This window comes from Vigna umbellata, chromosome 5, assembly GCF_029865625.1.
Source record: "Vigna umbellata cultivar VRB3 chromosome 5, Vumbellata_1.0, whole genome shotgun sequence".
NCBI lineage: Eukaryota > Viridiplantae > Streptophyta > Magnoliopsida > Fabales > Fabaceae > Vigna > Vigna umbellata.
In genome coordinates, this window is record NC_142169.1 from 13,344,969 (window position 1) to 13,361,231 (window position 16,263).

General features: G+C 34.4%; 1 protein-coding gene across 1 annotated transcript; it reads left to right on the forward strand.

Moving 5' to 3' along the window:
* The first annotated feature begins 9,264 nt into the window (after positions 1-9,264).
* On the forward strand, positions 9,265-13,972 carry LOC124843094 (MYB-like transcription factor EOBII). The gene is made up of 3 exons (XM_047319734.2): positions 9,265-9,451; positions 9,594-9,723; positions 13,366-13,972. Exons 1-3 carry the CDS (start codon positions 9,313-9,315, stop codon positions 13,694-13,696), a joined length of 600 nt encoding a protein of 199 aa, XP_047175690.1. The 5' UTR covers positions 9,265-9,312; the 3' UTR covers positions 13,697-13,972.
* The last annotated feature ends 2,291 nt before the right edge of the window (positions 13,973-16,263 follow it).

The following is a 16,263-nucleotide window of genomic DNA, read 5'->3' on the forward strand; positions in this document are numbered from 1 at the left end:
AAGTTGAAAAGAAAAAGAAAAGGGAAGAAAAAAATAAAAGAAAAGAAAAAGAGAAAATTTAGGGAGAGAAAAAGGAAGAAAAAAAAGATGAGAGGAAAGAAGAAGAAATCATATGAAAAATCACATCCTCATCTAAAGAAGAATCATAGGAAGGAAAAGAAATTCAAGTGCTTTATGGAAATCTTCAAGAAATTGGAGATTAAAGTTCCTATGGTTGAGACATTGCAACAGGTTCCTGGTTTGATCAAATTTCTGAAGAAGTTCAGTAGAAAGAAGAAAAAGAAGAAGGAACTTGAGGTTGGGTCAAGCTAATGACGTTAAAAGAGCGCTTGCTGGGAGGCAACCCAGTGAATTTAAAAACTTTTGATTTGGTTTTGTAATTTTTAATTTGTGAACATTATTTTTGTATTTATTTTGTTGGATATAGCATCTACTGAAGGATGCTAGGTGGTTAAGTATCTACTGAAGGATACAATGGCTGTAACACCTACTGATAGGTGTTGGTGGATTTTGGGTCAGGCTCGTGACGTTAAACAAGCGCTACCTGGGAGGCAACCCAGTTGATTGAATATTTCTGTTTGTTTGTTTTAGTTAGGGTTTGCATAAGCATTTTGAACATTAAATTGCAGGGAGCCAGTGAGGGGCATGTCTAGGAGGCACGTAGGTTAAGAAAAGAAGGAAAAGAAAACATCACGAAAGTGCCGCTGAGCGGTACTCTCGCAGAATAAGGTTTTAGTTCCCCTTAGCAGGACCCGAGCCCATTAGGGTATTTTTAAACCCTAAGCTGCGCATTCTTTCACACTTTCAGACTTTTCTTTGCACAAACACTCCCACATACCTTCTCCAAGGTTTTCCACATCTTTTCACTCTTCCCTCTTAAGAAAATTTCTCTTCCACTCACTTTTTCACTAGTGTGCCATCAAAGTTTGGGGTTGGAAGAGAGCATTCTAGCTTGGAAGCATTCTCATTGCATCTAGTATCTCCACCCAAGTAAGTAAAATGCATTTTGTTCATCCTAGGGTTTTGATTTTGAATATGATGGTCAAAGCATGAAGATTTAGGGGTTTTGATTTCTTGGCATGATTTGATGATATATTTGATGTTTGAACCGATTAAACTGCATGATTATGAACTGGAAAACTGAAAATTGCATTTGGGTGGAGTTAGGAAAGCTTTAAAATAGGTTTTTCAAAAATCTGCAGAGTTACCGCTGAGGGGCAAATTGCCGCTGAGCAGCACTCTGCCAGATTTGGTTTTTCTGGTTTTTTGAGATTTGGAATGTGGTACTGGTGGCGCTGAGGGGGAATTCTGGCCCTCAGCGGTGGTTTAGCTTCGAAAGGAGTTGTATTCTGTGTTTTACTAATGATTAACATCATGTTCTGTGGTTTTGTTTGTGTTTTGAATGTAGGAATGGCATCCTCATCAGGAAAAAGATTGAAAACCATGGCAACCAAAAGAAAGGAAAAGGAACCAGAGCAACCCCAATCTAGTAGGTTCCTCTCTAGGAAACATGAGAAGCACTTTAAAGTGGTTCAGGACAGGAGACTTCTGATGGAGAGAAAGGTTGGAATGATACCTAACCTTGCTCCTCAATTTGGAGAGCAAGTTTTAGGGAATGACTGGGGAAAGCTAGCCACTTATCCTGCACCTGCCAACATAGCTGTGGTTAAGGAATTTTACACCAATGCAAAGAAGATTGGTGATTATCCAGCTGAGAATTATTTGGGCTATGTCAGAGGCCATGCTATCAGGTATGATCCTGATTCAATTAATAACTTTCTGGACACTGTATGGGCTGGTGAGCAGTGCCAGTTTGCTCTTTGCATGGAGGAAGGTGTTGATTATGAGGATGTGGAGAGAGTACTGTGTATACCTGGAGGACACTTCCAAAGGAATCGATCTGGCTCAGTGGTTAACATTAGGAGGACAGATTTGACTCCTCTTGCAAAGTATTGGATGACGTTTTCTCATGCCAACATTCAGCCATGTTCACATGTGTCAGATATTACTCTCAGCAGGGCATTCTTCATCTACTGTGCTATCAGAAACTTGAATGTTAATATTGGGCAGGTGATAGCTGATGAGATTAGTGTGTGCGCCAATACTTCAAACAACAAAGCACCACTAGGACATCCTTCTTTGATCACACACCTTTGCAAGATAGCTGGGGTGGACACTTCTGCTCCACCTTTTGAGAGGCCAAGAAAAGCTATTGATGAGGCCTACTACAGACAGTACTGTGGAGGTGATGATGCAGCTCAGCCAGTTCCCCCACGCCGGGCTCGTAGAGAGAGAGGGCCAGCACATAGCCAGACATCTGCTGAGACACATGAAGCAGAACCATTCCAGATGAGGGACATGTATATGTCTCTTATAGGTGCTTAGTTGCAGTCCATTCACAGAGGGCAGGTGGCCACTGCTGAGATGATTGTGGGGATGTATGATACACCTCCAGCCCACAGGTGGACTATGGAGGAGTTCCATAATGTGGTAGCATGGCCAGAGGAACCAGTGCATGGAGGAGGAGCTGAAGCAGCTGAAGCTTCAGCTAGAGATATGGAAGAAGATGAAGCTGATGAGGATGATGCATTTGAAGATGATGGAGATGAGGAGGAAGAGGAAGATACAGAGGACAGCTCAGACTGATGAGGAGCTGAGATAGCATTTATTGATAAATGCTATCATGTGCTTATGTTTTGTGGTTTAAGTTTTCTGAACTTATTTGTTTTTGTTTTTAGACTAGGGTTTGATGTACTCTATTGAACACCTGGTTTGTTGTGATGGTTTGCTATTAACTGTGATTGTATGATAAGTAATGCGGAATGATGCTTATGATTGATTGATGTTGAGATGATGTGCACATTAAAATGCTTATATAGGTGATTCACAAGCTTTGTGAACAAATGCAGGATATCATGATTGTGATTGTGAAATTAAACAGGATGTGTATGTCAAATGTGAATGAGCTTATATGTGAGATTTTGAGCTCCAGAGTTGCTATTGTTGAATGCTATTACTTTGAAAGCATGAATGGTTTTGCCCAGGTTTTCTATGATTGAATCAATTGCTTGTTTTGCATCACATGATCAAGGCCATTTGTTGAAAACCTTTTTATTGGACAAATTCATAAAATTAGCCCACTAAAAGAGAACACTGTGTGTTTTATCCTTTGAACCCTTAGCCTTGAATATACACTGAAAACCCTTAGTTGAAAATCTTTACCTTGAGTTAAGTAGAAGATCTTGTGTGGTATTGTTAAATGTTCAAGTTTGGGGTTGTTGGGAAAACATGAAAAGCATTGAGCTAAGAGCTAAAAAGTAAGAATATGCAAAGAAAAAGAAAAGAAAAGAAAAAGAAGTAAAGCTCAATGCAAAGGAAAAAAAGAAAGTTGGGAATGAATAAGATGATTGTGTTGTTATGATTCTATTAACTCAAGGATTTTGTGATCCAGAAAAACCAATTTTCTTGTTAGCCCAGCCACATTATAAGCCATTAAAAAGTCCTTGTGATGATGCATGCTAGTGAATGTTTTTGATTGTGGTAAAATGAAAGGCAAAATTGATTCATGTGACATTGTGATGGTAGAGTGAATGAGTGATTACCTCTTATACACTTGTGTGTAAGTGAAACACTTTACCTAGTGAGGAAATATTCCATTAGCACATGAGAATCCATGCTTAATTGATTGGTTATTCATGAAAAAGAGCATTTGTTGGGTATTAACTGATTTTGTGAAACACTAAAGCATGTGCACATCTTGATTGAAATCTTGATCATAAGTGATTAATGTTTTTACTTATCTCGAAAAGAGGATTTTTAGAATGAGTGAACCATCATATGAATTGGTTGAAGATAGAGTTACATCTTGTTTGCTTGAGGACAAGCAAAGTTCCAAGTTTGGGGTTGTGATAACAGTTGAAAAACTGTTATTTTCATGATTAAAATTGACACTAAAAGCAACCTTTACACTTAGAAACTAGCTTGAAATCATGTTTTTCTTCATGTTTTTAGAAATAAGAGAGCTGGACAGGTTTATGCTTGATTTCAGTGTTTTTGTGCAGGTTTTAAGGTGAATTTGGTGAAAGAAGTGAAGAAGGAGAGAGATGAAATCAGAAAAGACAATAAAAAGTGCAAAAGGAGAAGCCGAAGTCACCGCTCAGCGGCAGTTTACCGCTGAGCGGCACTCAAGAGCTTGCGGGAGGTCCGCTGAGGGGCAAAATGGCCGCTGAGGGGAGAAAACAAGTCACGCACTCACCGCTGAGCGGCACTCTGGAAGTCACGTGAGGTCCGCTGAGGGGCAAAATGGCCGCTGAGGGGAGAAAACAAGTCACGTACTCACCGCTGAGCGGTATTTTACCGCTGAGCGGCACTTTAATGGGCTTGGACTTGACTTTTTGTAATTTACGAATGATATATAAGCTTTAGGGTTTCCTAGGGTTAGGCATCTTTGGCAGAGACGAAGCAAACACTCTCTTTTTCACCCCTTGGGGGTAGATTGGGAGATGGTGACAGCTCTCCTCTTCTCTTTCTCGGGTTTTTCTATCTCTTTCATTCTTTCATTATTGTTCATCTAGGTTCACCATGAATATGGTGAACTAAACTCTGTATGTTTGTTGGGGAATCAATGTAATCTTTTGAAGCTCTCATATATGGAATCTGTTTTTTACATCTTTTAATTAAGACTTATGCTTTCTTTCATCATTAGTTAGGGTTTTTCCTCTTTGCTTAATGCTTGCATTGTTTAACTCATTCGATGCATGATTATTGGTTTTGTCGATACGGGCACGTACGGGGAAGTCTAGATCCGGGGAATTTCTCCCAATATGATATTGGTTGTCGTTAAGCTCCTGCACTTATGAACTGATCATTAGGAATGCTAGGAATTGTATGAACTCGTGATTAGGGAGAAGCCTTCTTGAAAGGTACTTTAGAGAGTGGCATTAACAATGATGATTTGAATGTTGAATTCCTAAAATATATGAGAGTGGATAAGATGAAATTGACCCCCAACAACATATTCATACATAAATTTCATTGAAAGTGTTTATCTTTTGCTTTTTGCCATTGATCAAAACTTCATGCATACATATTTAATTTTCGTCTTTTGCATATAAAATCCAAATATTTCGTCTTTAAGTCTTAGCTAATCAAGAAACCACACAACTAAACTAGGCCGTGAGTCCTTTGGGAAGAACGATACTTGGTCTTACCAAGTTTATTACTTGAACGATTCGGTCACACTTGCCGATTGAAAAACAAGTTTGTGACATCATATTTTGGTGTTCATAAATTTGTCCATCAATGAACAAAAGAAATCTTTTATAGTTTCTTGCACAACAAATGGAAAAACAATTGTTTGATCTTTGATTGGTATATGAATTTATTGTATGGAAATGAATCAATTGTTTAAACACGTTGCACTTTGTCTATCTAGAAGAAATAAAAAATTAAAATGTTTCTATAATTCGTGAAATTTCATTAGAATTTAGTATATGCTTAACAAGGGCAAAATAGTTATGTATTAACAGATTACATTAGTTGTATAATCGATTAAAACAGGTTGTTATGCCATCATGTGTTTGTTGAATGCTTTGATGTGTTTGGAATGGAAAATGATTTGATATTTTGCTTAAGTATGGAACTTAACCGATTACATAAGTTTCATAATCGGTTAAAGTGTTTATCTTGTGAAAATCATTTTCATTAAAAGTCATAACTGCCTATAACAGTCATATTTGTTTGTTGTTGGCTTGTATGATTTATCAAATCGATTCCATGCGCTGTTTAATCGGTTAAATTTGAAACAGACGTAAAACTATTAAAGCAAAAAGAAAAACTTAACAGATTACATTAGAAGCGTAATCGATTAAACTGCGTCATGATTTGAAAATCTATAAATAGACGTGTTGTGCGCTCATTCAATACAATTACATGAACTTACACTTTCATAAATTCCTTGTTTGTTAAGTATTAATTACAGGAGCGTCCTAAGACTTCTTGGAGAATTAAGATCATATATTTGGAAAGAAATCATCAAGATTCTTGCAAGATAGTTGTGCTAATAAATTGTTGATCATATCTGCACCTCAGGTGTATTCTTTGAGGATCAGTGTCTTCATTACAATCAAGAGGATTGTATTCCTGTTGTTGTGAGCCAGAAGGATAACCTTTGTGTTCTGCATTGAGAGTTGGGATTGCTTTCTGGGTTTGTGAGATTGTGAGGTGATTCACATCTTGGACTGTAAGTGATATTGAGTTGGGGAAGGAGAGTGCATTCAGAGGGGATATCTTTGTATCCTTGCTTGTATAACTCTATCATTATAGTGGTTCCCTTCAACTAAGGTTGTTGAAGGAAGACTAGATGTAGACTTGGTCGAACTAATATAAATATTTGTGTTGATCTTTCTATTTCTTCCTCTTTTATTGTCTCTCATATATTTATCATATTGATTTCAAGAAAACTCAAAGATTTTGCAAAGCTTTTTGAAAGCAAAATCCAATTCACCCCCTCTTGGTTAAGATATAAACCATCACTGTTTGTACAAATATTATACAAGAAAGAATTCGAAGGTTTGAAAAAATATCTTAAGTGTGGGTTATCATGATTAGTTTATTGGTTTAATTGCTTACTTTGTCCCCAGTTTGGTTGACGTGTGTCAAGTTCGTCCTCCATTTTAAAAAAAGTTCAATTTCGTCCATACGTGGTTTAAAAGTTTCAATTGCATTCAAACATAGAAAAATTTGCCTCACGTAAGTCCTCTCCATTAAATACAAACTAACGGTGTTAACTGGTTGATCATTTCGTATAAACAATTAAAACGTGACAAAAGAGTATGGTTTAGCTAGCAAAGGAGAGGTTTACGTGGATGCCCTAAGTGTTAGAGCGGCTGCAGCATAATGGTTAGCGTGGAATAACAAACCAAGAGGGGTTTTAATACAAACGTGTGTCTTTTAATTTCTACTCAATTAAACTTACTAAGCAAATAATAAAGATAAATTACAAGAGTAAGGCTGAGAGAAATTTGCACAGATGATTTTATCCTGGTTCGGATCTTACCAATCCTACGTCCAGTCGCTTATCTCAAAACAAGATAAACAACTCACTAATCAAAAAACAATTACAAATTACAATCACAAAGAAAAAATTTGTAAAAGTTTAGAAGCCACCTCTCTTGATACCACAAGAGATGAACCTGCACCTCCTTTGAGTCTTCACAAAGGATGAAACACTTCCTCCGAATACTTCATGAAGGATGACTTTCTCTTCCAAACAGCTCCTCAGATGCACCAAGGATGAACCGTCTATTCCTCTATCACCGTAGCAGCACTTCACCAGCTCCACAAACGAGAGTTTCTCAAGCCAAACAAGAACACACAATTCTCAATGATTTCTGAGCTCTAGAGCATAAGGAAAGAGTTGATGTTGAAGGAAAATGAGAGCCTATTTATAGACTCAAGCAAATACTCTTTCGTTCTTCGTTTCCAGCCATTTAACGCTTTTAATTGATAATATTAGTGTTAATCGATTAAAATGAGCACTTTGGCTAGTTTTAACGGCAAGAAAACTCCAATGGTCAATTTTAATCGATTAAAAGGTATTTTAATCGATTAGCTAATAGATTAAAATGTATTTTAATCTATTAAATCGAAAAAGTTTGAGTTTTCAGCTTTTACTCGTTTTAATCGATTAATACTTGTTTTAATCGATTAATACTTGTTTTAATCGATTAAAACAGTGCCATTTTGACTCTGGACATCAACTATATAATATAAAAGTACATAGAATCAAAACCACTAAAAATCTAAGTCCTAGACACTGAACTACAATTATTACAAAAGTTTTCCATTGCAATACAAGTCTTCATAATATCTTCTTGAATCTTGATTTCTCTTGACTTGATTTGGACATCATCAAAACTTCATCTTCATCATTTTGCTAACACTAAGTGGGAAGTACCCCAAGGAGGTTATAAGTGACAGATGTGTGATGGGACTTTATCGTGTTGGTTGTCTTCTTCTTCATTAAGGTTTCCTGTTTACTGTTTTGTGTTGGCAGTAGCTTGTTTATGGGGGACCACAACGAAAGCAACCATAAACCCAACGAAAGCAATGGTGCACGCACCTTCGAATGGAACCTACTTTGCACTTCCAAATACCCCATGAATAATGCGAAAAGTGTTTCCAAATCACCAAATGTGATTCTGCTTTTGAAAGCCCCAACTGCGATTTTTCACTCTTCGTCAACTCAGGAACACTCTATCTCAAATGCCCTAATTTGATTTCATTCACAACAAAACCTGTAATTTTATTTCATTCACAAAACCCCTAAATCAATTATGATTTTCATTTCCCCAATTCCATAACCTAATTCCATGTCACCCTACATGTCATTCACATCTCATTATCAATATTGCCACGTTTTAATTGTTTACTGCGAAATCATCAATCAGTTAACACCGTTAGCCTGTATTTAACGGAAAGGGCTTAATTGAGGCAAATTTTTCTACGTTTGGATGCAATTGAAACTTTTAAATATAACATCACATTTTTAAGTCGATTTTCTTGTAAATAGACTTAAATTCACAAAATTAAAATTGTCTTTTTTTCGTTAGTGAGTGAACTTTAAATCTAATTAAAACCAACAAAATTGACTTGTGAGGTGAGATTTACACTTACTTATTTACTATGAAATTGTCTTATCTTTAGTTGATGTGGATATCTAACCTATCTAAATAATCTTTTGATTATCTTAATGTCCAATAGGATCTTTCTTAGGTTTTCTTTACCATTAATCCAATATTTCTAAATAATTAAAATGTGTTTTCATCACTAGTTGTATGAATATTCTTCCTCTTGGATCTAGGGGAGATCATATTTTGCTCTTGATATTTGCGTAGGATCAATGGAATTAAGCTCTCACTCCCCATAATTTAAAGCTTGTAATGTAACCTCTAAGGCTGGTAATATTTACACAACATCTTTTCTTCACTCTTCTTTTTAAGAAAATGTATACTGTACACACCTGATGTTTAAATATGGAGTGCATGTGCGCGTAACTTGAGAGTACGTAAAGACACTCGTCTCTTATAGTATGCCAGGGAAAACAAAAATCATAGTCATGCATGCATGTGTTGACATGAGAAACATAGTTAGGTACGTGAAAGCATGTCGTTATCCTTAATAGAAAATTTTCATTACAATTACCAAATGACATAGCCTTGCCTCTATTTAAACCTGCCAAACTCTTATTAACATTTCAATATCTCTTCACCTCTTCTCTCTCTCTCTCTCCATTTCCTCGTACTAAATAATATGGATAAGAAACTATCTAGCGTGTCTCACGATCCTGAGGTGAGAAAGGGACCATGGACAATGGAAGAAGACTTAATCTTGATCAACTACATCGCAAATCATGGGGAAGGTGTTTGGAACTCTTTGGCCAAAGCTGCTGGTAAACATACTTTTCATTCTTCAACTTTTATTATTATTATTTTTATTATTATTCTACTATTTTCTTCTTTTTTTCTCTCTCTTTTTAGTTCTAACTAAGCCCTATGGTTGCGAGAGAATGATGGATCATCATGCTTTTGCAGGTCTTAAACGTACTGGAAAAAGCTGCCGGCTCCGGTGGTTAAACTACCTCCGACCCGATGTTAGAAGAGGGAATATTACACCCGAGGAACAGCTCTTGATCATGGAGCTTCATGCAAAGTGGGGAAACAGGTGAACTCATGATGCAATTTATATATCAATAATAAGAAGAAACTTGTTAAAAAATTAACATAGTGCATGAGTCCACCACCAAGATCTTATATTTCAAATAAGTGATATTCTTACACGGAAAAATATTTTAAAGGGTAAATGGTAATTTTTGGTTTATGATCTCAAATAGACCATTTTTGTTCTTATTTTATTATTGTTTTTGTAATCTTGGTTCTTCATTTTTCAAAATTTTCTTTTTTATTCGACCTTCAAGTTTATGTACGTTTTATTTCTTTTACATTTTACTTAACTAATTTTTCTTGTACCTGAACTAAATATGTTGAATTTAAGGTTTAATTAGTCAAAAAATATTAAAAAAAAAACTTGAAAATTTGACCATACCGTTTTTCAAAATGTGGATACTAAAATTTATAACAAAAATGAAAGGGAAACCTTCTTCGTTTTCAAATGGTGAAAGGAAAACTTTATTGGTCTCTTTAATATTTTGGAGGTATCACATTAGATGACAAGTTAGTACATTCTTAGAAAACTATTTCTGATAGAAGGATATAACTGTAGCAAGAGCAAGATTCCACAATAGGGTTTTGTTGAACTTATAGACATTTCGTGTTTATATACGAAATTTTAGAGCTTCCAAAATGATTTCGATTTCCATCTTTATGTACATATTGTGCATCTATGCTCACTGTGGCATTCAATCTTCCGCTTTCACATCATGGTTATGATATAAAAAACATAAGACATAGGTAGTTAATTTTTCCTGCGCATAAAAAAAAAGGTGGTTAATTTTTCTATGGATTATTTTAAATCTTCTTTTTTTTCTCTTTGATTTTGAATTATGTGTAGCTCTAATATTGGTTCGGGTGAATTTTGGTTTTTACTTCATACCAACTTTTCATGTTTTGTTTTAAAAAAGTAAATTTTAATAATAAATAAAATTCGAGATGTTGCTGATCAGGGAAGAGAAATACGATTTGTAAACAACGACAGTAGAGTTATCTTCCAAAAGAAGAAGAAAGTACACTTCAAGTTTTTAGTCAGCATCTATTATTTTTTAAAGAAAAGTGTTTCCTATTATATTTTATGTTCTTACATCGCTCCCTAATAAGTAATGGTAAAAGTTTGAACATGTAGAAGAAAAAAAAAGAAGATATATACCTCTGAAATGAAAATAGACGTTTTAAAAGGAAAAATTAGAGAAAAATGATAGATGCATATAATGATAGAAAGAAATCACAAATTGAACATTTTATATTTCATAGAAGTTTTAAGTAGTTTTCTTTTTAAATATTGCAACTAATGAAATTTATTTATAAATTTACGATTTAAAAAGAAAACTTTTAGAAAGGAATTTCATGTATACTTTTGTATGAACTTTAAAGTTTCATGAAACATGTGTAAAAAATAGTTCTATAAAATAGAAATGTTAATAAAGAATTAGAACGATATAAAAATTAAATATATATTTCTAATATAAATTAAGAGTGTGTGGAAAGTGTAATAAGAAAAGGAAATAAAAAATGAAAAGAAGAGGAAGATAAAACTGAATTATAAACTTTTAGTAAGCACCATCTAACATATATATAAAATGTACCAATCATAACACCCTATTTCTTATGTATATTATCTATTTCATATGTTACTGGAAAGCAAAATATAAGGCTCAATTAATAAATAATATTAATATATTTTATTTTGATCTACTATATTTATATATATATTTAAAATTATTTATTTAAGATATTATTATTTAAAGTAAGTTTAGTAAACAATAAGGAATATGTATCATGAAAAACCCAGAGAAAGAGGTGTAGGGTTATTATTAAACCATACTGAAATGAAAAGAAAAGTTATATAAACATTTCTAATCAAAGAGACAAAGGATAATATACGAGAAGGCAAACTTGAATATAAATTGAATGAGAAAATAAAGAGGTATAGGTAGTTGTAAAGCTTTTAGTGGGGGAAAATCATGAGTAATATGTGGAGAAGGTAAAGAAAAAAGACCAATTATGAAGTTATTTATCAACATTTAGTAATATCTATATAAATATAAGAATAAAAGTTTATCTACTAAAGGAATTTAATTTTACAAAATGGCTATTATAAGCAACCTAGTGAAGGAGAAGGAAGTGAACTAGAGGAGGGGACCTTCCATTAATGGAAGTGGGCACACTTTTACATCTTTCGTGTTCCAATGAAAGGAAACTTTTGTTAGGGTTTAGGTAGTGAAAACGGACCCAAACCATACCGTGTTGGCTTTTCTTGACTAGGGCAGATGTCCTTGTAAATTAACATTCTCCCCTTGAGGTTAAGCTCAGATGGTGCATCCTTAACCTAACTATAGCTCCATCGTCGTACCGTTCTCACTATCCATTTTTTCTCTCAGCCTACAGACAAACCAAAACCTCTAACATCTCACATTCATATTACATCCTTAAACATAACATTACTCTCAGGAATCATACACACGGTCCTTTTCAACATAGTCAAACCTGTTTTAAGAAGGCAATTCCAAGAAAAGATGAGTGGGGAGCGGGGTGTTCAAATTTCGAAGAAAATAAGTAATTGCTTACACGAAAAGCTTTTGTAGATAATGGAATGAAAAGAGGTACAAGAAAAGATAAGAGAGATTTGAAGCATATACTCTCTACCCGAGGCATGCATTGAGAAATCTGATTTTCTTATCTTGTAGCCCTGCTATACATCAAAGGAAACTCAGAAATTCAGCATCTTTGCGTACCTCGATAATGATCGTTTTATAATGGTCACATTGATTCTCAGCCATTGAACATGGCCTCCTTTCAGACTGATCCTATTTATTATAGGAGCTGCCACTTTTTTACTAATCAAAATGAAATGCTTCAACAACCTCAGGTAGCTTTTAATTTTATTTCAACTAATTAATACCTTCTTGTGTCAGCACAATCACACAAAGTTGGTGTCTGCACATTAAATAGTTGTCTGCTTATAAAATTCTACAACAGTATTTTTCTAGCTTGCAATTTAGCTTCGAACTATTCATTCATTCATTTCCGACTTTTATAAATTAAAAATATCGAACAAAAAGTCTGTAAATTTTATCTGTATCTTAATGAAGCTTATATAATGGATTTTAGCATAAGTATAAATTGCTTTTGTTTGTTTACAATTAAAAACTAGTTTAAAAAGTACACTCATAAGCTATTCAAAATAGTTTTTAGTTTTAATAATATTTCTAACTTTTAATTATTTTTAAAAGCTGAAACAAATGCCCAATTGTTTTTAAAAGATAATACTTTTACGGGGAAAAAGTTGCAACAAACGGGTTTTTGAGATTAAAGGACTATGCACTCCTATTAAAATCAAAGCATTTTACTTTTCCTTTATAGTTATTTAAAAATAAAAATTAGATAAAAAAACAACTTTGAGAGTTATTACAAACTATTCTACCTAATATTCTCCTAGTCAATTAGCTTTCATACAAAAAGAGCTGAATATATAAAATGTGGCAAATATTTCTTTATTAATATTTGTTAGGTAGGTATCTGAGATTTACTCATTTCAGAATTTTGACTTTAAATTCTTACATTATGACAAAACCAGTACATTAATAGTCAGATATTTTACTGTCTTTCACAAATCACTCATTTTCCAACGCAGGTGGTCCAAAATTGCCAAGCAGCTACCCGGAAGGACTGATAATGAGATCAAGAACTTCTGGAGGACAAGGATTCAGAAGCACATGAAGCAAAGTGAGAGCTTTCAGCAGCAGAGTAATTCTGAGACAAATGATCACCAAGCTTTCACTAGCCAAGTGTCCACCATTGCTGAGCCCATGGAGACCTATTCTCCATCCTGTTATCAAGGAATGCTAGAACCATTCTCAACTCAGTTCCACACAAATCCTGATCAATCCAGTTGTTGTACAAACGACAACAACAACTACTGGAGCATGGAGGATATCTTATCAATGCAGTTAGCCAATTACTAAACGGGGACAAAACCTATATATAAACACATAATATGTATAAAATCTAAGTCTTCAAATTTCATAAAGCTGGAATCTCTGGCTTAAAACATATCAGGTTTGTTATATAAGTAGTTGGTATTTGTACTTTGGTTTTTTGCGTACCATCAATATTTCAGAACTAAATTAGTGCTGTAACTTATTATGAGCTCTTAAGTAAACTATATCTCAAAACAATCTTATAAATAATATGGTACGTGGACAATAAAAGATAAGGTTGAAAACCAAAACCTTTTAATATTCCCCCCTCGTCATGTCAGTTGTTCTATTTCGCATTTTGTCTGAAGTTCAACCTTACACTAATTAACTTTTTTTGTAAGGGCATTTCACTGGATAAAATTCTATTTGCTTTAAAGTACAGAACTAACATTTTAGCAGACGGCTAAACATAATACTGTTGTTTAAACTGTCACATTTTGATAAAATATTTCTTCTGTTTTCCATTGGACTTGAAAAATATTAACACAGCATAGTCTGGCACTGTAAATTTTGTAATAAGTGTAAGATGTGTTTGGTATAGTCAGATGATAGTGCCAAAACTGACCTCCATATATGAACGGAATACAACCACGCATGTGAAGTCATGAACTTGCTTTATTTCCCATGCACACATGTACATACATCTACATATATATATATATATATATAACCTAACTAGTGCCACAAGAAATTGACACGTAGTCTGAGAATGAACCACTTTAGTAATTTTCGTTAGAATTCACCTGCCTTTTTCCTTATGGTGCATAGCCATGCAACATTAAAGACCGACGGGAGCCTAACTCTTGTCGATGGATGCAGTGATGTCTTCACATGGGCCTCCTAAATTCACCCATCACCGTATCCTTTTTGACTAGGGAAAATACAATACAATGAAAACTAACAGCATCGTTTTTGTATGGAATACATATATAGTTGCTAACTTTAGTTATCTTGTATGACAGACATTGAATATAACAGTGAAGGTGTTGATCTTGGCATTGTTTGAAGTTAAGTTAATGCATAAGCTTTTGGGTAATTGTAACCGAAAGACATTGTGATGTTGCGAGCACCAAGTTAGGCCGGTGATGATATCAGAGCAAGAGCATTCGTAGTCTGCCAAACTTCAACTTTAGTTTAGCTTCTAACACACTTATTCGTAGAAAGAGGGTTGAGGGGGTAACCAAGAGACTCGTCCTGGGATTGTGCCGTGTCCCATTAAGGAAACAAGGACAATTTCTTGTAGGCTTTAACTTTGTACCTATGTCATTCCAAAAGGAACTTGCAGCATCTACGAACCACTCGTTTTATTCAGTCACATGTTTTATGTGCAGAATTCAATTTCAACTCCCAAAAGAAACCTGACACGTGATGTGATAAGGAATGTTCACGTGGTGGGTTTGCCACTGGAGCAGAATAGGATCAAATTGAACAGATCACCGAGGTTTACTTAATATCCTTCAGTTCATTACTCAATACTTCCCGCTGCATCAATGGGGCCACGATATTCCCTTTCGCGTTTTCTCCTCTGCAACGGTTAATTTTCTCTTTAACTAATCATTCTTTCACCCTCCCCTTTGCATCGGTATCACAGGTGACAGAGGTGTTAAAGAGTATTGTGAAATGAACAATTCCATTTCCATTTTCTGATAATGGTTAGCAAATAACACAAGCTAGTGGTTTCTCGTTCGTTATCTTAATCACTTACCATACATCGAGTTTTTTTGTTTGAGTCCTTGAAAAAAGTTCTGATGTACTAAAACAATACGTCAAATAACCTAAATTTCAATGACCCATGGTTTTGATATGTGAACACTGAAATGGATATGTTTTTTTATTGGATGGATATGCAATGAAAGTTTGGGAATTCTGTAAATTAAAGCAACATATCAACCCTTCATAATTAGTTATATGATATTCTTTTACACTCCATTTTGAATAACTACTATATATAGTTTGTTGACAAATAAAGTTATAGCTGAAAACCTGAGAGATATGATTGACCTATATTCTGGACTATAGAGAAGGGGTTGCTACACAGGATACAAATAGATAAATCTGAGGTTTAAAGATAAGTTGATAACTGAAAGATGATTGAAAAGATCAACATAAAGCAAGTATGCACTACATGTTGATTGCTGTCATGTTAGCCATTGAGCATGCTGATATGAAAGGATGGAATAATTTGTGATTAGAATGTGATTACTACTAGGTGAAGGCTTTTAATAACTCTTTGGTTTCTTAGAGGATTACATGGTAAGAGATCTTTGTATTAAAATTTGTGAAACTTTAAAATTGCAGATACTTTTTAGAGAATGTAACTCATGTGCCTTAAAGTTTAGCTTATTTTTATCTTATTGGAATATGATTTTCACAGCCGAGGGTTCAAACTATTGTTGAAAGTGGCCCAACTTACCTCAGACAATATATAGACCCGTTATTCGTGATTAAATAGTTTCTTGGATATTCAGTAATGTTAAAGGCGAACTAATTAATACAATTAATCACTCTAGTTCATAAATTTTTCTATCCTTTTACAATATCATTTTATTCTA

What these genes read in the sequence shown, in the direction of transcription:
- LOC124843094 (XM_047319734.2), top strand. Translation starts at nt 9,313, where the DNA reads ATGGATAAGAAACTATCTAGCGTGTCTCACGATCCTGAGGTGAGAAAG. An exon ending in CTCTTTGGCCAAAGCTGCTG is followed by an intron (nt 9,452 to 9,593) that starts GTAAACATACTT and finishes ATGCTTTTGCAG; the next exon opens with GTCTTAAACGTACTGGAAAA. An exon ending in CATGCAAAGTGGGGAAACAG is followed by an intron (nt 9,724 to 13,365) that starts GTGAACTCATGA and finishes TTTCCAACGCAG; the next exon opens with GTGGTCCAAAATTGCCAAGC.